Source organism: Leopardus geoffroyi, chromosome A1 (genome assembly GCF_018350155.1).
Source record: "Leopardus geoffroyi isolate Oge1 chromosome A1, O.geoffroyi_Oge1_pat1.0, whole genome shotgun sequence".
In the NCBI taxonomy this organism is placed as follows: domain Eukaryota; kingdom Metazoa; phylum Chordata; class Mammalia; order Carnivora; family Felidae; genus Leopardus; species Leopardus geoffroyi.
Window position 1 is genome coordinate 178,940,577 of NC_059326.1, and position 20,206 is coordinate 178,960,782.

Genomic DNA, 20,206 nt, shown 5'->3' on the forward strand with positions numbered 1-20,206 from the left:
CAGAAGAGAATAGAAAGGGAGAGATTTTTCTCGTCATGAGAGTGGTAGACAGAATAATGACCGCCCCCTCCCCGTCACAGGATGTCAGCCCAGATCCCCAGAATGTGAATTTGCCATCTTCCAAGGTAAAGGGGACTTTGCAGAAGTGATTAAGTTAAAGACCACAGGGACCAAGAAGCCTGCATTATCCAGGTGGGTCCAATGTAATCAGAACTGTCCTCACAAGAGAGAGACAGGGAGATCTGGTAACAAGAGATGCGACAATGGAGGCAGAGATTAGAGCAATGTGGGCATGAGCCAAGGAATGCTACCTGCTTTGCAGCTTTTAGAGGTTGGAAGAGGCAAGAAAATATACTGTCCCCTGGCATTTCTGGAAGGAACCAGCCCTACTGTCATCTTGATTTTCACCCATTAGACTTATTTCTGGGGGCGCCTGGGTGGCTCAGTCAGCTGAGCGTCCCACTTCGGCTCAGGTCATGATCTCACAGCTCGTGAGTTCGAGCCCCGCGTCGGGCTGACAGCTCGGAGCCTGGAGCCTGCTTCTGCTTCTGTGTCTCCCTCTCGCTCTGCCCCTAACCCACTCGCATTCTGTCTCTGTCTCTCTCAAAAATAAATAAATATTAAAAAAAAAAAGACTTATTTCTGATTTCTGATCTCAAGAACAGTAAGAGAATAGATCTGTGTTGTTTTAAGCCACTAAGTTTGCAATAATTTGTTACACCAGCAACAGGAAACCAATACAATTGGATTCCATGTTACGTGGAGCTGTGACCCTGCCCACTGGTGATCCCCTCCCAGGCCACCAGGGCCTTTGTCTTATACTTGGGGAAACATAGTCTGGTCAACAAGAAGTCCCCTACCTCCCTTCCCCCACCTCTTGGTGAAGAACACAGGTCGGGGCCATGGATTTAGGGGTTTGGTTACTTATTTCATTCTGGGACTTTCATGGGTTGTGGTGGACCCTCTGGGCCTCAGTTTCCTCATAAGCAATTGGAAGGCAATGCTGTGTGATTTTCAAGGCCCTGCCCAGCAGGTCCTACCTATGGAGCTCATTAAAAGGCATTCTCCTGGGCCCAGGCCCCAGAGATTCTGACTTGTGAGGCCCGGGTGGGGCCTGGGCACCAGTGCTCCGAAGCATCCCCAGCTTAGAGAGCAAGCGATCTGGGGATCCAGCCCCTGTGCCCAAAGTCATCCCTCAGAAAACTGCCCTCAACCGCCTGTTCCTTGGAGCCCATAGCATCAAGCCCCTGATCTACTGCTTCCAAGCTGTGTGATCCAGGACAAGGGCCTGTGCCTCTCTGGGCCTGTTTCCTCACCTGTAATTTGGGACCAATAGTAATCTATACTTCAGAAGGTGGTTGTGAAATTTCAGAAATTCAGGACAAAATGCTGAGAAGAGTGCCTGGCACATAGTAGGTGCCATGCACGTTGCCTCTCAAGTTACTGGTTCCTCAGCATGGTGTTCAGGACCGAGCACGCCCCCAGCCTCAGCCAACCTCTCCTGTCTCATTCTCGCCTACTCTCAGTGCCCTTCCTTGGCTCATGGCCTTGTGAGCTTCTAATGAGCCCTCAGGTCCAGGCATCTTCCCTTTGTCTGGAATGCCCTTCTTCTCCACCTGGAGAACCCTGACTTAACCTTTCAATGCCAACTCAACGCCATCTTCCCAGGGAAGCCTTCCTTTTGGTGTCCAGGCCGCTGCTTCTTCCCTCCGGTTTCCCTCCATACCAGGAACCGGTTCAGCCTTTGCCATGATGGCCAGTTTATTGCCTGACTTCACTATGGGGCCTGCAGTCCCTTGAGGTAAGGATGGTAGTTTTTTCCAGGGCTTTGAACAATGTTTGTTTATTTTAAGTGTTATGTATGCATGTATGTATGTATGTATTTATTTTGAGAGAGAGAGAAAGAGAGAGAGAGAGAAATTCCAAGCAGGCTCCACACCGTCAGCACAGAGCCTGATGTGGGGCTTGAACCCACAAACTGTGACATCATGACTTGAGCTGAAACCAAGAGTCAGATGCTTAACTGACTGAGTCACCCAGGTGTCCCGGGACTTTGGACGATGTCAAGCACAAATTATGCTCTAAGCACATTTGTGAGGGAGGGAGAATAGGCTGTGGGATGTCACTTCGCTTTCTTCTGTGGAAATTGGGGCCATCGTCGTGACTATCCCAGAGGGTCTCCATAAATCAGAAATGAGTTGAGTCCTCTAAAGTGCCTGGCCCAGTGGCCTCCCACTCTCACCTGTGTGTCAGTGGTCACTGTGCTTACCCGGGGTCCAGCTGGGTGGATTTTCACCGGTGACCTGCCCAGAAGGCCATTCCTAAGATCAAGGGAAACCACACCTGTTCGTTTGTAAACGTGGCCACAGCATTGAAAAGCCAAGCAGTCGCTTTTCCAGGAACCTAATGCTTTCCTCAGTGTTCACTGGTTTAAAGTCATTGTAATTAACATTAGATTTCTCATAACGTTCGACACCAAATATATTATTTATTTTTAATTTCTTTTTAAGATCTGTGTGAATTTTGGGGGTCTAGCATAGAGACAGATTTTTCATCCACTACATCCCTTCCCCTCAATTTCATAAATAGTGATAAATAACTGGACCCAACCCTCTAAAGAATTTTTCTCATTGGAATAACTAAGAAATTGAGTCTAAGGAAAACAATATGGTTTATTGTGCTTATTATTATAAGAGTTTGGTTATTAGACCTTATTATTATAAGGATTCTTTATTATAAGACTCTCAGTAAATAGAACACATTAATATTTTATAGATCACTGTTGAAGTCTTTCAGCCTGGTACCTGCTCCATAGGTTTGTTAAAAACAATTCTTGCCTTTTCTTTCTTTTTTTTTTTTTAATTTTTTTTAAACGTTTATTTATTATAGAAAGACAGAGTCAGAGCGTGAGCAGGGGAGGGGCAGAGAGAGAGAGGGAAATGCAGAATCTGTAGCAGCTTCAGGCTCCAAGCTGTCAGCACAGAGCCCGATGTGGGGCTCGAACTCACGGACCACAAGATCCTGACCTGAGCCAAAGTCGGACGCTCAACGGACTCAAATTCTTGCCTTTTCTGTACTCTGTCCTGACTCTCAGGTCGACAGGAGAAACCCGCCCTAAACTCCCAGCCCCATCCCCTCAAGCGGGATGGTTTCCTTTAATGCCTGTGCCTCTGTTCTTCGCCTGCCCTACTCTCTTGCTTCTTGAGCCTACTTCTGACAAGAATCCTCGGAAGAGGACATTTGGCTTCAGAGCTGGTCCCTCCCCCTTCGAGTACCCCTCATTACCCCACTCCTGGGCCTCACTCCCCCAGAGGTGTTACTCTTAGCAGAATTTAAACTTCTCCATGTACGGACCCACCACGGCGGCTCCAATGGTGTGTGTCCCATCTAGCGACACTTGTACTTTGGGGATCACACTAATGGTGCTTTGTACTGAATACCCCTGATGAAGGGGTTCTGGAGAGGAGGTATACTGTTCTTTAGCCCCTGGTCTCAGAAGAATTTATGAGTGCAAGAGTGAGGAGTTCTCTGTGCACTGTTCCTGGATTATCTTTCCTTTGGGAAAGGGAAAGTGAGTGATTTTGGACCCAGTGGCCTTGGAAGTATACCACTTTGCATTGGTCAATAAATTCTGTTCACAAGAATGTTTCAATTCCTTCCATTAGTAAATATCATCTCTTCAAGCAGAGTCCAACTGGGGGGCTGATGGCAACCTAGAGCCCCTCTCTAATGGGCAAGTCTTGGGAGTGAATCAATCACGAATCATTGAACCCTCACTTGGGCTTCAAGAATGAAGATAGTGATCACCGTGGCTGCTGTTGGGTCTCTAGCATGTGCTATGGCACCAGAGAATGGTAGGCGCTCCCTTGCTGTCGGTCAGTGTTGGGGTAGTTGTGTCTGGGGGGCATGGAGCTGTGGAGCAGAAGTGGGAGTGTGGGGTGCACCGTGGAAGACCAGGACCTCGGAGAAGGCCATGTTCTTCCTGTTTGCTTAGTGCCTGAGACACTGTGGATCTCTTTGCAGATCCCTAGAAGTCACCCTGGCTGGGACACTGTGCAGGTCGAGAGCTGAGGTCCGTGCGTCACTGCTACTGTTTCTGCCACCAGCCAAGTGCACCCTCAGGAGAATCCCCCACACTGAGGATGCACCTCGTTGGATTGGGGGTGCCAGACCAGGGCGGGCAGGGGAGTGGTGCCTCTCCCAGCAGCACCAAAGCTCTACTGTAACCACCAAACGTCTCTCTTGCCTCTTTTGAAAGAGCCTCTTGCCGACAGTGCAATATCTGGTGAGCCTGCAGGGCTGAGTCACAGAGAGCTGAGAAACACCGTTGCCCCACGGCCTTAGTTCCTCCAGCTGGCTTACTGTCTATCTGGCATCATTGTTTGTCACAGATGAGGAAACGGAGGCTTAGGGAGGCCAAGTGCCTTTTCCAAGGTCACGGTCTCTGATTACTTCTCTCCAGGAACCATGGATTCTTCTGGAATGACATTCCCTCATTAATGACCTTGGGGATTTCCCAGGAGAAAGGCAGAGACAAAGGGTGCTAAGCCAGCACACCAGTTCTTCCGATTAGACTTCTCTTTCACTCTCTGCAAGCAAAACAAAGCGACTACAGCAGTGGTGGGGCAGTCTCCCCAGCAGCTCCCAATCCTCAGCAAATGTTTTGAACACAAGGCTCAATGAAAGGGCGAGAGTGGTGAGGTCTGGCCCGGCGAGGCGTGGTCCGGCTGCTGTGATCCCCTGGGTTCCGGTGGGAGTGAGCTACACCTACTCCATGCTCTCCTCCGCGTCCTCCACCCCCTGGGGCCAGTTGAGGAGGCGTTTGGACGGGAAAGCCAGACCACCGCCCACCGACACCACACAGCCAGGCTGACCAGCCACAGTCCCTGGGCTTCTCACCGATCGCAAGTTAAGTAAAACGTCACATGAGGCAGTGCGAGATCCGTCTTCCCAATGCTGCCAAAGGGACTGGAGAATGGGGCCTGAAAGTGCGGGGAATTGGTTCATCTTCACTCCGACCAGAGAGAAACAGGAGATGGAACCTTCTCCATGTAGCCTGCCCAGGGCTGTGAGAGCGGACGAGGAGATACACCTGTGAGCAATGTTTCTGCGGCTTGTCGTGAAGCCGTGGCCAGCACAGCCACGTGGTATCTTGAATCGCTCCCGTCCTTCCCTGCCTCACTGCTCTTTTCCCTCCCTCTTGCTGCCTGGGCATGCCCTCCCAGATAAAGGGTCAGCTTCTGATCCTTGGGTTATGTTTTCTTGGTTAGCGCTTCTCAAATTTTTACGTGCGTGTGAATCACCAGGGGCTCTTGTTAAAATGCAGTGCCAGTTCGGTGGGCCTGGGTGGAGCCCGGGATTCTGCATTTCTAACCGGCTCCCAGGGATGCCATGAGGAAGCTCTGCAGACTAGTCTAAATCGTGAGATCCTAGGGGACTCGGGCTATCATAATTGGAAGCAGGAGTGGATTTAGGAAATACAGTTTCCAGATGGGGTTTTGGAACTACAGTGGCCTTGTGTCTAAAGGCAATAGGGACCTCACGGTAGGTGGGGGGGTAATAGCTCCTAGCATGCAGTGATGTCATACTCCCTCTTGCTTCCACCCACAAAATGAGGTGTGGGTGGAGCATGGTATTGGGGGATGAGGCAACTGAGGTGCTGAACTAGTTCCAGAGTTGTGATAATTACAAAAACTGTAGGGGCACCTGGGTGGCTCAGTCGGTTAAGTGTTCAACACTTGATTTCAGCTCAGGTCATGATCTCAAGGGTCATGAGTTCAAGCCCCACATCAGGCTCTGTGCTGGCAGCACAGAGCCTGCTTGGGATTCTCTCTCTCTCCCCCCCCCACCTTTTTCTCTGCCCCTCCCCTGCTCATGCTGTCTTTGTCTGAAAATAAATAAATAAAAACTTAAAGCAAAAATTAGAAAACAAAACCAAACCGTAGAGTAGGGTGGCTTCTTACCATGGCCCAGGAGATCTTCCAAATAGAATGTGGTGGGCTAGGACAGCTGCAGGCATGTTCTCCAAGTCTAAGTGCCTCTGCATTAGTTTCCTATTGTAATAAACTATCACAACTTAATGTCTTAAAGCAACACAAATTTGTTATTTTAGATCTGTAGACCAGAAGTCTGGGCTAAAATCAGGGTATTGACAGAGCTGTGTTCCCTCCAGAGTCTTGAAGGGAACATCTATTTCCTTGCCTTTTCCCCCTTCTAGAGGTTTCCAGCATCCCTCGGCTCACGGCCCCTTCATCCACCTTCAAAGCCAGCGATGGGCAATAACTTCATCTCACTCCTCATCCCCTGTCTCTCTCCCGCTGCCTCCCTTTTCTGCTTTTATTTTTATTTTTTTTTTAATTTTTTTTTAACGTTTATTTATTTTTGAGACAGAGAGACATAGCATGAACAAGGGAGGGGCAGAGAGAGAGGGAGACAAAGAATCTGAAACAGGCTCCAGGCTCTGAGCTGTCAGCACAGAGCCCAACGCGGGGCTTGAACTCACAGACCATGAGATCATGACCTGAGCCGAAGCCGGACGCTTAACTGACCGAGCCACCCAGGCGCCCCTCTTTTCTGCTTTTAAAGACCCTTATGATGACATTGGGCCCAGCCAGGTAATCCAGGAGAACCTCCCTATTTTAAGGCGAGTTGATAAGCAACTTTAACTCCATCTGCAACCTTGGCTCCCCTTTGCTATATAACATATTTGTAGGTTCTGGGATTAGGGGGTGGTCGTCTTTGGGGGGCCATTATGCAGCCCCTGTGGGAGTTTTCAGAGACACTATTTCATGAAGTTGCAAAGCACACTGTGCCGAAATCAGGCCAGAGTCAGAGTACAAGGGTGAAAGAGTCTCATAGATACTAATGAAAGCCTCAGCAAGTCTCCTGTGGTAGAGTCAGGGCGATTATAGGGAAAGAGCAGACCCTAGGGTCTGGTTTAGGACATGGGGTATATGAGCCTGAGGATCTTGAACCCTAACCTCCTGACAGGCAGAAACAGTCTCTTCTCTCTTGTCAGAAAGAAACAGCCTTCCCTCTCTTGGAGAGCTCACGGGCAGCACATGCTCTGCGGTTTGATGCTTATTCCTCTGGAAAACTGACGCCCCCTCCCCAGCCACCTCTCACCACCTCTACCCGGTAACCAGAACCAGGTCCTGGCATAGCCTGAGAGGGGAACTATATGTCCTTCTTTGGGAGGGCACAGCTTATAAGCAAGGGATTAGGCATCTAACAGGTACTGGGAACATGCACAGGGATCGATCTGAGGGTGTCAAGGCTTAGGTGGTTGTATAAAATAAGGTTGGGCAGGAGAGAATTCATTAGCATAGGGCACTAGTTCCTTACTCTGGTTTCAGTGTAATGGTGAAAATGTCTGGAGTGGTTCTAACAGTTTTCGAAGACAGTTCCTTCAAGATTGAACTGATGGTGGCCCACAGTGAAAGGAGTGGAGATGCCAGAACTTCCTTGGCTTATTCAATGTTATTATTGAAGAAGGGGCCTGCCACCCCTCGCCCATGTGAGTGTCACCAATGTTTAGGTCTTCAGGGGTCAGGACATGCTGGGACATGCCATTGAATATACATGACAAGCTGTTGTATTTCACATTTCCTTACACTAAAAAAGAGGCATTGAAATTGAGGAGTCGTTTTGTATTTTTAGACATAAAAAAGTTGGGAATACTGCTTTAGACTATTCATCAAGTGACTTTGGAGTATGCCAATTTGAGCAGTGCCTCGAGCAAAAATAGTCCGCAGCAGGTCCAGGCTGTGGTTCAAGCAGTTCTGCCTCCAGAACCATACGACCCAGCAGGTCTGATGCTGCTGAATTATCGGTGGTAGACGTGGATGCCAAGTGGAGTCCCTGACAAGGGACTGCGACATATGATAATCACAGCACATACCTCTAGGAATCTAAAGCCAAGCTGTGTTCTCCTCAACCCTCTGTTTAAGAAATAGCTCCCAGAATGCTACTGGGTCCTAGCAGAGGCTGAGCACCTCACTGGAGAACACTAAGTGACAGATCAACTGGAGCTGTCCATCACGGGTGTCCTAGGTATCTCAGAGTCATAATGTGGGTCAACATGGCAAAAATCCGTCATATTATTAGAATCCCATGGTACCTACTTTTGCTTCACCGATGTCTTTCCTTCAACCCAGACCTGTGGACCCAGGGAGGCGTTCCATATGGCCAACTTAAGGAGAGAGACAGGACTGAAGCCTTGTTTATGGACAGGGGGCCTGCTCTGTTGGTGCTAGGCAGGAATGGACCCATGGTGCTATTGGTTTACCTAATAGAGGGAGGCATGAGCTGAGATAGACATTCATACTCCCAGGCAGTAGAACATGGTTTGGCTGGGTGGTCAGAGGACTGAAAAGAGTCGTACTAAAAGATTGACTACTGGGATCTAGGGAGTAGGTACAGGCATAATCCAGCAGGAGTAGATTCAAAGCTTCCTTTCCACACTTTAATGCCCACCAGAAGGACCACTGATAAGGCAGACAACGATCGAGTGAATTAGATGACCAATACTATCAGTCAGCCTTGCTCCTCAGCTATCACTTGCTTGCCCAATGGAGCACAGAACAAGCAGGCATGGAGGCTGTGTGTGGGTCCAACAACATGTGTCCTTCTCATCAAGGATGATATAGTTGTTGCTACTGCTGACTGTCCAGCCTCCAGAAGTGGACTGACATTGAGTCTGTGACATGGCTCCATTCCTCAGGCCGGCATGGTAACTCCCCACCACCTTCTACTTCCTCCATTCCCCTTCCCCCTTTATCACCACCCTAGGATTGCATAGCCCCCAAACACGGGTCATCAGTCATTGCCTAAGGATCTGTTTCCTTGGGAACTGGAGCTATGACTGGAAGGCAGAGGCACAGTGTTCAGAAGGAACAACAAACAGATGTGTTACAGGTTAGGGGATCTGGAAGGCAGATCCCAGCCTGATTTTAGATGCTGGGAAGGCAATTTGTTTCCATCAATTTCTCTACTCTTTGCTGATAGAAGCCTAAAAGTCTGGGAGAAAGAAAGAAAGCTTCCACTCCCTGCTTAGAGAGAAGGCTTAAAAATGCCCCTCCCCTAAGAAGAGTAAATAAACTTGGTGCCCTGGATCACATTAAAGTGTGAATGGTAGATATCAGCTCTGTCTCAAAGGCAGAGGAAGGGACAGCAGAAAGTAAGGGGTCTCTGGGTGCCTAAACAGAGGATGAGGGAGTGCCACCAAGAGGAGATTACCTACAAGGAAACCACTGAGTTAGGCAGGGCTGATTCTAGATGGAGTCCTGCTGATCACAGCTATGTGGCCTTGGAGAAGTCATTGAATTGTAGGATGAAAGGGTTGGATGAAATGATCTCCAACGGTCCCTGAAAACTCTCCACCAGGAAAGGAAAAGATGCATCAAGTGGATCCTTCCTCTCATCCCACCCACCCCACCCTCCCTCCCTGGGAGCTCTGAGGCATCCTTATGTCCTTCCTTGGCAGCCCTAGCTAGTTTCTGACAGACCTTGCTTATAGTAAGGGAACATCCAGGGCACAAGGACAGTTGTGCTGGACGCATAGCCCCCACCCTCACTTATCCTGGGAGCCATCATAGGCATTGTGGGGGAGACTTTCACAATGGGTATGGAACGTACACAGTCTGACACTGAGCTGAGGTTAAAGCCAGAAAGTGAACATATGGGTTAAGGTCACGAGGCTACAAGTGGACACAGCTGGCTGTGCCCCTCACTGGCTGGGTGACAAAGGCACACGGCTGGCTCCCAAGCCTGGGTTTCCTGGTTGGGATCCCATTGCCAACCTCATGGGATTGGTGTGAGGGTTTAAGAAAAGGATGCACGGGGTGAGTGTCTGGTAAATGGAAGCTATATCATTATTGTTATTGTTCTTACTGCTGGCATTGCTGTTACTGCCACGTGACCACAACATCTGGAGTTGTCCTGAAAAAGCACCAAGTGGGCCATCAACCTGATGAGCATCCTAACTGAGATGAGACTTGACACTCAAACTCTGTTTAAATAAGAATCCACGAATTTCACTGTTTGCCCCATTTCTATGGGACAAGGAGGAGTGCTCAAGACCCTTTCAGACTTCATAAAAACTCACAGATACTGACAGTTTTCAGAAAACGGAATTCAGAAATATTACCACCAGGGCCACATACTGTTGAGCCAGGAGAACAGAGTGATGGGATTTTTAGAGGTGAAAGCTGACTTGCTCGGGACACAGCCACAGTCTCTGCAAGATGCCTTGGTGAGAAACGACATCTGCAATTTCAAGGCAGAGGATCGTATCTGGTTTTCTACAGTTGTGGGAAAAGGGGGAAGGAGCCATTTTCTTGTCTGTGTCAAGATTTTTTCCACTAGTAGTTGGAAGAGCAGACATTTGAAAGTTAAACGTTGGGATCTCACAGTTTGGACTGAGAAAAAGCACACCTGGAAAGCTCAAGCCTATAACCTGGAGAGGAAAAGGACAGAACAGGATTAACAGATACAAGAAGGACACACAAGCTCCGGTGTCCACACGTGAAGCCATGAGATGCCCAGGAGTGGTGTCCAGCTCCTCCACTTCTCGAGGACCCTCACTTCTTGCTCTTTTGGAAAGTGAATTCAGCCAGATTCCAAACCTCCAGGAGCTGCCTCCTTACCTTAGGGAGCGCACAATGCAGACAAAATGCCAACCACCACCATAATGGGACTCTTTGGACTGTTGAGGATATTGGAAGCTGGACCAGCAACAGGTCTGGGACCTGTTGGCAAAGGGAACCGGGGGCCCCCAGGAAGAGACTGGGGTGGACAAAGGCTACAGGGACTCAGGCACAAAGGTGTCCAGCAGATAGCGCAGGGTCATGGTTAAATGCCAAGCTTCCCACCTGGCTGCCTGGGTTTGAATCCCAGCCTTTCCACTTACCAAGTGGATGATGTTAGGTCACTTCATGCCTCTGTTTCTTCATCTGGATAATAATCATCTCCACCTCCTAAATCTTGATATAGGGAGTTAATTCTCATCATGTCTATAACACTGTGCTGGGGACAGTGGAGCTCAATTAATTGGAGATTTTATCATCATTCTCTCTCATCCAGGAACTCTTTCTCTAAGAAGTGAGTGCCCACCCCACGTCTCTAGATGGCTCTAGCTCTGAGCCCCATGTTGCCCTGCACTTAATATCCACCCAGTACTGACATCTTTCCCAAATGGGGTCCTCAGCCTCTGCCCACCAAGACCTCTTCATGCACAGCTCCCTCGGGCTATGGAGGTGGGCCACTGCTCCCATGTTCTGCCGAGAGGAGCTCGTCACCTTCTTTGGGCCTCATCTGAGGAGCCCAGGATTCCTCCAAGAAAAGCTACCCCTTCCGACCTGATGACAAAATCCAAAGGCCGGACTGTTAGTCCACTCTTTTCCTAACTCTTGACCATGTGGTTGCGTGGTTTTTCCATTCCTTTCCAGAAGAGGAGAAAGGTAATATGAAAACGACCTGAGGAAGATTGTGGCAGACTTTTCTGGCATCCCTACACCCCAGCATTCATGGAGAAGATTTCTCGGGGTGGCATGAATGAGGTCGGCAAATCCGGCATTAAGACAGTCTGGAGCCAGGCCCCTTAACGTCACCGCAGGCCCTGGGTGGCTTGCCATCCTCACCCTCTCCAGGCCTCAGAGGTGCAGCTGACGAATTACGCAACAAGGCGAACTGGCGTCATGAAACCATTTTTATTGTCAGTGAGAAACAGAAACGCTTCAGAGATGATCAGCTAGGAAGAACACTGGTTGGTTGTATTAAAAAATGTAAAGTACAAAACTATCATCCAAAAATAAAATAAAAGAATATTTAAAAGGCTTTTCTGTTAAGTGCTAGGACTTTGAAAATGAAATAAAAACACAGCTCCTTATACCTAAGAAACTGGGTTGTAAAAAGATGCGCCGAGGATATTGGGGAGAGCACAGTGGGAGAAGGTGTCCTTGCTTGCTCCTTGTGACCACAGCCCACAATCCAGGCCGCAGCATCCTCACCCACCTCCTGGGTTGCAGGGGGCCAGATCAGCCCTTGCTTCCTGAGTGAGGGCGACTGGTAGGAGGTCTCCCCGCTGTGTGAGGCATCAGCGTCCCACCGTGTCTCTCTTCCTCTGGAAACTTCTCTCCCTGGCTCCCCATGTGTGGCCCTGGTCAGCAGCATCTCACAGGTCAGAGGACAGGAAGTCAGGGATCTGTTTGCCTTCTTCAGGAGGTTTGCTGGCCAGCTTTGTGGGAGAAGAAAACAAACACCGTCCCAGGATGGGATTCTCATGAGCACCAAAGTGGGGCTCACAAGGATCCCTGCCCAAAGCCCATGGAGTATGAGGGGCCGTGACCTTGAATGTGGCCAGACAGGCAGAACCCCACAGTGGTTAGAGCACAGACTTGGCTGCTTCACGCACTTACTTGGGCCAGTCGCTCACCTAACTGTGAGCCATGTAAAATCCTCACAGGGATGGTGGAAGGTCAGATTGGACAATGTCTGCAAAGTGCTTAGCGTGGTACCTGACTCACTGCATGCTCACAGTAAACTCGGGATTATTATAGTAGCAGAGATCGGGTTTATATCATCTTGAGGATCAGAAGTGTCAACGGTACTTTTTTTATCTCGAGTGAAGACTGACAAGTAACAACAGGAGATGGGACTTGAAAAGTCAGGCCTTGGAAACTAACTTTTAATTAGTAGGAGTTTGTAATATAAGTTGAATAGGAAAGCTCTTCAAAGGAAAAAAAAAAATTAAAAAGCACTTTCAGGTTCCAAAGATAGTCAGCTGTTGTGGCTCTGACAGGCGTATTACCAGAGGGCAGTTTGGGGAAAGGAGGTCCCAGGGGCCCTGCTTATCCCCTTGGGATGTTCCTGCAGCCCAGCTGGGATCAGTCCTGCTCTGAGACCAGGGCCCAAGAGAACTGCAGCGGGGGCATTTCTGGCTAGTGTCCCAAGCCCTGTGGGCCCTGACCATGCCTCCCTGGGAGTGATCACACGTGTGTGCACACATATACGTGCCTCCATTCCCACCCCCCATTTTCTCCTCTTTCTGTGTTGCTTTCTTCCTTTATCTCTCCCCATATACTCTTGTCTTTCCAGCCATCTGGGTCCTCACCATCGCCTTGAAGAACTGATTTACTTTCTTCCGTTTGAGCGTCTTCTTGTCACCCTCTGAGAGAGGGAAGAAGGTCTGGCTGAGGCGGGGGGACGCGTTGGCATCATCCATCCCAGGTATGCCCGCCACAGAGAGCGTGAGGGCTGGAAGGAGAGTGGAGAGTGGGGGTGAGTGGGTGGGTGGAGGAGAGGCGGTGCCTAAGCGGGTGATGTTCGCGAGGCGGGGAGGACACAGACTGTGGGACAGAGTCCTGGGAGGACACATCACGGTGCCAGGCAGGAGGCGGGAGGCCTGCTTGCTGCCCTGAGGGGGCCTGTTGAAGCTGTCCTCTTGGCGAGGCTTGCCAACCCCACAGACAGGGGCCTGCCACCTGGCCTGATCCTTGCCAGGGCTTCTGTGCTGGAAACACGGTGCGGGGAGGTGAAGGCCCCTTGGCCACTGGGGTCCTGATTTCCTCAGGGGACGTGGCCTTTGGCCCCAAGGTGGGGAGACAATATGAGCTTTTTTCCTTTTTCTCCAAGGCAGGGGCTGGTAGAGAGAACTGGTGGTTCCAGCTCCCAGCTTGGAGATGCACAGACCTGACAAATCAGCTACCTCTTGCCCCTCGGTTTTGATGTCAGCAAAATGGGGACAAGGGCACCAGCCTCCAGGATATTGAGGTGCTGTGAGAAGGCGACGGTGGAATGGCTCTGTGTCCAGCCAAACAGAGTTAGGGGGCCGTCCTGCCTTGTGTGGCTGGGCGGGGGTTAAGGGCATGGTTCCAGGGACAGAGGGCCTGGTCTACACTCAGCCTCCGCCACTTCCTAGCTGCTGACATTCTCCGTGCCTCAGTTTCCTCATCCACACAATGGGGCTGATGACATTATCTCCATCATAGGTATGTGTTGAGGCATAAATAAAAGATGAAGAATTTAGCACAGGGAGGGCCTAGTGCTGGTCAGCACTCGAGAAATAGCAGGCATCTTTGCTGAGATCTGCCTGCTGAGTTCCACAGGGCAGTGCTTGTGTCTTGCTCCTCTCTGCCCTGGCCCTTGGCACAGGGAGCCTGGCCCAGAGTGGCTGACCCTTGAGACAGCTGCATGTCAGATGCAGCGACCCCAGGTGTGCCCACCCCGTCATGGCTGTGGCTTCACCTTCTGCCAACTAGGAACGGTCATTCATGTGCTGCTAACCTCCTCCCTGGACGACGAGTGCATGATGGGGGATGTAGGTGGCAATTATGCATTAGACACTCGACCTCTATAAGATGTGCTGGAAGTTTGTGCAAGTTCCTGAAATAGGGCCCCAGGTCAAAAAAGGAAACACGGGCTTCTGGCCTGTGGGGAGGCCTAGCTAACTGAGAGTGCAGGGCCACCCAGTGTGAGAATGGAGTCCCGGTGAGTCCCGAGGACCGGAGTGGCAACAGGCCTCCACCCCTTGCAGGGCCGCTTCCCCTATAGAGCGGGTGGGTGTGGTGCGAGCTCAGAGGACAGGGGGCCTCTGAGCAGAGCCTCTTGCCCCCAGGATGCCTGGCCCCTTTGCCGTGTAGATCCAGTCTCCGCCCATCCTCCACCCCCAGGCTGGTGGCCCCACCATCTCGGTACCTTCTGGTGCTGGTGGTGGCAGGGTGCATACCTGGGATGGTGGGCATGGACTGACTGGCGAAACTCATCTGAGAGAGGATGGATGACCTGGGGGGAATGGCTGCATGCTCCGAGAGGTTGGTGTCACTCATGAACTCGTGCTTCCTGGAAAGCTGAATAAGTACACACACACACACACACACACACACACACACACACCACAGAGGGTTAGCATTAGGCAGCTCTGTGCCTTGAAAAGTCAGTAACAAGGGCTTGGCAAGGCTTCTGTGGACCCAGCTGCAAGTTGATTTATTCTGTTATCTATCACTCCATGCCAGCCTGCCAAGTATGGTTGCACAGGTTGCACACTATACCACTCCAGGGGTTGGGGAGGCATTGAGGCATTCATTTAGACTATCATGTGAATGATACCCTCTAGAACTGTAAAACACAGAATACTTATTTCTAGTCTTCTCCCCTGGCAACAGTAGCCTCTGGGGTCTACTGGGAAGTTTGCGGAGGGTCTTCTCTTTCCTGGGAGGCATCTCAGTCGGCCCCTTGCCCTTTCAGCTGCCACCCCTCCCTTGCCAGTACAGTTAACCCCTCTCCCTTTCCTAGGATCCAACAATGCCTTCAACAAATCTCTCTTTCAGGGGGTGAAACTAAGATTTGGACCCAATGACACCAAGTTTCATTATCAAATCGTTATAAGACAAAAACTCAGAGTCAGAGCAGTGAGTCCCTCTCTGTGTCCCCAGCTGGGTTTCTGGCTCACTGGAGGAGCCTAGGAGGGTCTGAGACCTCAGTGGTTGGAATGGCCCTGGGGTTGGCGACAGGGGGTGGACATGAAGAAACCCCTTGCCCAGCACTGGGAGGACAGCTTCTGTCCTGTCTCACAAAGCCCTGCACAGTGGTGGGAAAGACATGCACGGGCTGGAGTCTACTGGCCTGGGTTCAAATCCCGGCTCTGTCACGTCAGGCTGTGTGGGTACCCACAGGACTTGATCTCCCTGCTCCTCAGATATGGCCTCTGCATCACCCACCTCAGGGCAGACGCGAGGCCTGAATGGGACCTCATCTGGGGCCCCCAGAGAGTACGGCTGCTGTGCAGCAGAGATGGGCTAACGGGGCTAGAGGCGACCTGCCGGTGCCGCTCACCCGCTTCAGGTCTGACTCAGCTGCTGCCTTCTCATCCGCAAACACCACGCTGCTCCTCTTGGCCCTCTTCTTGGACCTCCGCAGCTTGACTTCCGGCAGAGTGCTCCCCACAGAGATCGGCTCCGCCGCCTCTGCTCTTGGAGTCTTCGGAGGTGCCACCTCCAGGTCAAAGCTGGAGAATGGGAGGGGCAGCAGCAGAAATTGCAGTGAGAGCGAGGTTCAGCGGAACTGCCTTGCAGGGACCCAGGCTGGCTGGGTTGTCACTGCGGGAGCAAGGAGTAGCTCAGCTAACCCGACAGAGTTCGGGGAGCTGCTTGCTTAATTTGCAAACACTCAGAATGCAGAGTAAAACGAAATTGAAGGAGGTGAGCCGCAAGCCACCTTGCGTGGTGGTGAGGAGAGACACCCAGTTAAGGTGTGGGTCTAGATTCAAATCCAGCACTGCCACCCTTTACTGAATGCCTTTGGGCAAATCACTCAGCCTCCCTGAGCCCTTATTGCATGCGGAGTACTCGGCTCACGTTCTCATGTCCTTAGAGTAGTGGGGTTTGGGCTGGGTGGGGATGAGGCTCTAGGACGGCGGAAGGGGAGAGGTTTTCTTGGGGTGAGGGAGCACCTCCCCCCGGCTGCAGAGGGATGGATGGGTGCAGGGAGATCAGCTCCGTGGTAGGGACTTGCAGGGACACAGCCCTGGCAGAGGTGAGGAGATGCCAGACTGAAGCAGGACCTGTGAGGGGCTCTGGCGGCACAGATTGCTGAGCTGGGAGAACGCCAGCCGCGGGTGAATCCTGCTGGGGACCCAGGAAGAGCCGTCTTGCCTCTCAGGCCTTGAATGACCCCCTATCAACGGCACCAACGACAGCAGCTGCACAGGGTGGTTGTGAGGGTTTTAGTGACTTCTTTAAAAAGAAGGGGTGGGAGGAGATAGAAAGGTGGCCTCTGGGACAGAGGGAGAAGTAGCAGGTGTTGTTGGGGGCGGAGGGGGCAGGAGTGCAGGGGGCTCCTGGGGCAGAGACTGACCTCTCAGAGGCGGTCTTGCTGGGGGTGCTGCAGTCAGAGTTCATGGACGCCATGGAGATGATGGACATCTGCCTGTAGGAGCGCAGCATGGACCGTGGGCGGCCCACTCGCCTGTCCTCAAAGTCGGGCTGCGGGTGGGGAGAACGGGGTGGTCAGCAGTCAGGCCCTCGGGCTGGATGGGCCAGGTAATGTGGCTTCCGCCTTCCCACTGCCTCCTGCACCTGAGCAGGGCAGGGCTGCAAGGCACAGCAGGGCATCAGGACAAAAACTCCTGGCTGGCTGAAGCTAGGTGGTGGTTGTTTTGGAAAAGAATTTGGCTGGCCTTCATTCCTGGTTCCTGGGAGGTGACCTCTTAACCCTTGCAATTTGTCCCAGTGACAGGAGTGTCATCGTTCCTTGTGGTGGCCCCTTGATGAGCAGACTCAGGCTGAAGGCCAGGCCAGAGAGACCAACCATGTGGTTATAGGGTGGGGTGGTGGGGGGCGGCTTTGAACCAGGTGATGGAAGTTCAACCCTAGGGAGGGGAAGGGGCTAGAGACTGATTTCAGCCATGTGGCCCATGAGTCACCCCATCATGACTACGTAATAATAAAAGCTTTCAACGTTTAGGCTAAGGTGAGTTTCCTGGTAGGTAATCACACATCCGTGTGCTGGGAGGGTAGGAAGGGTGATGCATCCTGAGGGCACACGAGCTGTGTGTTTGGGACCCTCCCAGACCTCACCCCGTGCATCTCTTCATTTAGTTGGTCCTAATTTGTATTCTTTATAGTAAAACTGTAATCATAAGCATAGTGCTTTCTTGAATTCTGTGAAATTCTGCGCACCTGAAAAGATAGAGGGAGCCCCCAAATTGGTAGCCAGTCGGTCAGAAGTGCAGGTGGCCTGGGAACCCTGGTGTCAGAAGTAAGGGGATTTTGTGGAGGAAGTTGTCCTTAACCTGTGAGGTGTGACCTGACTCTGAGTAGGTGACATCAGATTGCACTGCACTGTCCTGTCATTGTTGAAGGACACAACCTGTTTCCTGAGAAGCTCCTGGGCCAACAGACAAGAGACCCAGACTTACCTCTATGCTCTTTGAGCAGCTCACTTCCCCCTCCGGGCCTCAGTTTTCTCATCTATAAAATCCGAGGGTTGACCCCATGGCCTCTAAGGGACCCCACAGCCTTGATGTTCTAGGACTCTACTTTCTGGGGGAGGAGGATCGAGATGTCCCTATGAGCACCAGGCCATTGACAGCTTTATGTCACAGAGCTTATTAGTGGCCCAAAGCACTGGCTTTGGAGGCCAACAGAGCCAGGTGAAAATTCTCACCTGCTAGGTAGCCTTTGGCGAGTTACTTAACACTTCTGAACCTCCAAGAGAGATGCAAGGAGTTGAGAATCATTCCTACTTCCCAGGCGCATTGTGGGGATTAAACAACGAGTAGGTGTCATGTGCTGACATCAAACTGGGCACACACTAGGTGCCTCCGCAGGCAGTGTGACTTCTATTCTTAGCATAGCCCCTCAGTGCTAAGGGCTCACTTTGTACCTGACGTTTACCTGGGGGTGACTGTGAGGGACCAAGTTTACAGGAAGGCTCCCCTGGATCAGGTTCCTTGCTGGGTCCCTGCCAGCCACAGTCCCCATGGCTCCCCACATCCCTCTCCTCACCCCTCCCAGCCACAGGGACCACCCGTACCATTTCTCGGACACCATACTCCTTCTCCACCTTCAATTTCAGGTTCTTGAAGCATTCTTCCATCCGGTCATGGAAAGGCCGCAGATTCTCTGACACTCTTTTCTCGTGGATTTTGATCCCAGCTCCCAGGAAAGGGATCTAGAGGGAAAGGCGGTACATGGTGAGCCACAGGCTGGTCCCTGGCTTCAGCCTGGGACCTGGACCATATGAAGGTGGCTGAAGCCAAATCAGCCTGCTCAGAATTCATGGAGGGCACTAGAGTCTCTGAGACCTTCACACAGGGTCACCAGCCCTGGGACGTAGGGTATCTGGGGTTATGCTGGGGTTGCTGTGGGAGGGAAGAAAGACCTCAAACTGCCCTTGCCCCTAAGAGGGTCAGAACCCCATTAGAGGCTGTATGTTTAGGCATGTCTCCCCCTTATGAATCTACTAAGGGGCAGAGTGTGGGGCCAGCAGGGAGGAAGCTCTGAGGCTCTGATGTAAAACCTTGCCCAGGAAGCTCTGGGCATTGGAAAAGGGAAATATGAGCGTCAGAAGCTGGAAGATAGAAGAAAAGAAGAGCTGAAAGGAAGAGGAGGAGTAACACAGCCACATCTTAGAACACGGAGGTCCCATTATAGCTACGTGGCTGCTGAAGAAAGATACGGAAGTGCTGATGTCCTAAGGTACCAGCCAATAGGGAATTTTTAAAAAGTGATGCAAAATCCTTGGGAAGATGGGGGAGGACAAGGTGGCAGATGTGAGGGAGTTAAACTCATTCATCAACAAGAGAGGTCAATGGGATGCTGTCTAAATGGCAGTTAGAAGGAGGAGTAGCTGAGCCATGGTGGCCACTACTAGAAGAAACAGCTGGGAAAGTTAGCAGTGTGGTCGTGGGAGACATAACTAAGGCTGCAAAGATGTGGAATACAGATTATTTTGAAGAAAAGCAATTAACATTTCCATGATGCAAGGAGTTGAAAATCATTCCTACTTCCCAGGCGCGTTGTGGGGATTAAACAACGAGTAGGTGTCCATGATGGCGACATAAAGACATCTGCCTCCTTCTCCGGGAGGCACCCTTGAAAGGACAAGATGAAGGAGTTACTAGAATCTGATCTGACCTACAACATGGCCAGTGGATGGAGGATGGCAGCTTGCCTTCCAGAGCAGTGGAGGGAGAGTGACAACAAGAGGCCAACCTGCCTCTAGAAACCCAGGAGAAGCTTAGGCATCGGAGGCACCAGGTACCCCGGAAAAGTTAGGGTGACTCGAGGAGCTGAACCCAGAGGGATAGATTGAGATTCTGTGACAGCAGCAGTCAGGTCTCCAGGTCCTCACCACTTCACCCTGTAGCCAAGTGCCGTTTTCTCATTTCCCCAAGAAGAAGGGGCTTTTCCTTCAGAACGATTAGGACAAGGAGTGCTGGGCTCAAGGGTACCAGGCACAACAGAAGTCAGGGATGACGAGCCAGACTGAAAGCAGGGGGTGGAAGGGAAGTCGGCACGCTGGTAGTCAGACCTTGACTCCAACTCACAAACTCCAGCAGCATAGTCGCCAGGATGATCTCTCCTATGTTTGAGAGAGTTCTCCCTGGAGAAAGAGAATGGCCCATTATACAGACATTTGTGGACTGCTCAGTTACTATAGAATGATGCCATCCAGTTGACAAAGGCATCATCCATGTACCCAAGGC

At 51.2% G+C, this 20,206-nt stretch overlaps 1 protein-coding gene across 1 annotated transcript in view; it reads right to left on the minus strand.

Moving 5' to 3' along the window:
* Window positions 1-11,689: 11,689 nt before the first annotated feature.
* The window catches only part of DOCK2 (dedicator of cytokinesis 2), a 416,990-nt gene continuing 408,473 nt past the window's right edge, over window positions 11,690-20,206 (minus strand). Inside the window, exons 47-52 of the mRNA XM_045501969.1 lie at window positions 18,532-18,669; window positions 16,852-16,979; window positions 15,832-16,003; window positions 14,726-14,846; window positions 13,112-13,254; window positions 11,690-12,235 (exon numbers count right to left, since the gene is read on the minus strand). Coding sequence (XP_045357925.1) covers window positions 12,173-12,235; window positions 13,112-13,254; window positions 14,726-14,846; window positions 15,832-16,003; window positions 16,852-16,979; window positions 18,532-18,669 — 765 coding nt within the window. The 3' untranslated portion in view covers window positions 11,690-12,172. The remainder of the gene's footprint in view (window positions 12,236-13,111; window positions 13,255-14,725; window positions 14,847-15,831; window positions 16,004-16,851; window positions 16,980-18,531; window positions 18,670-20,206) is intronic.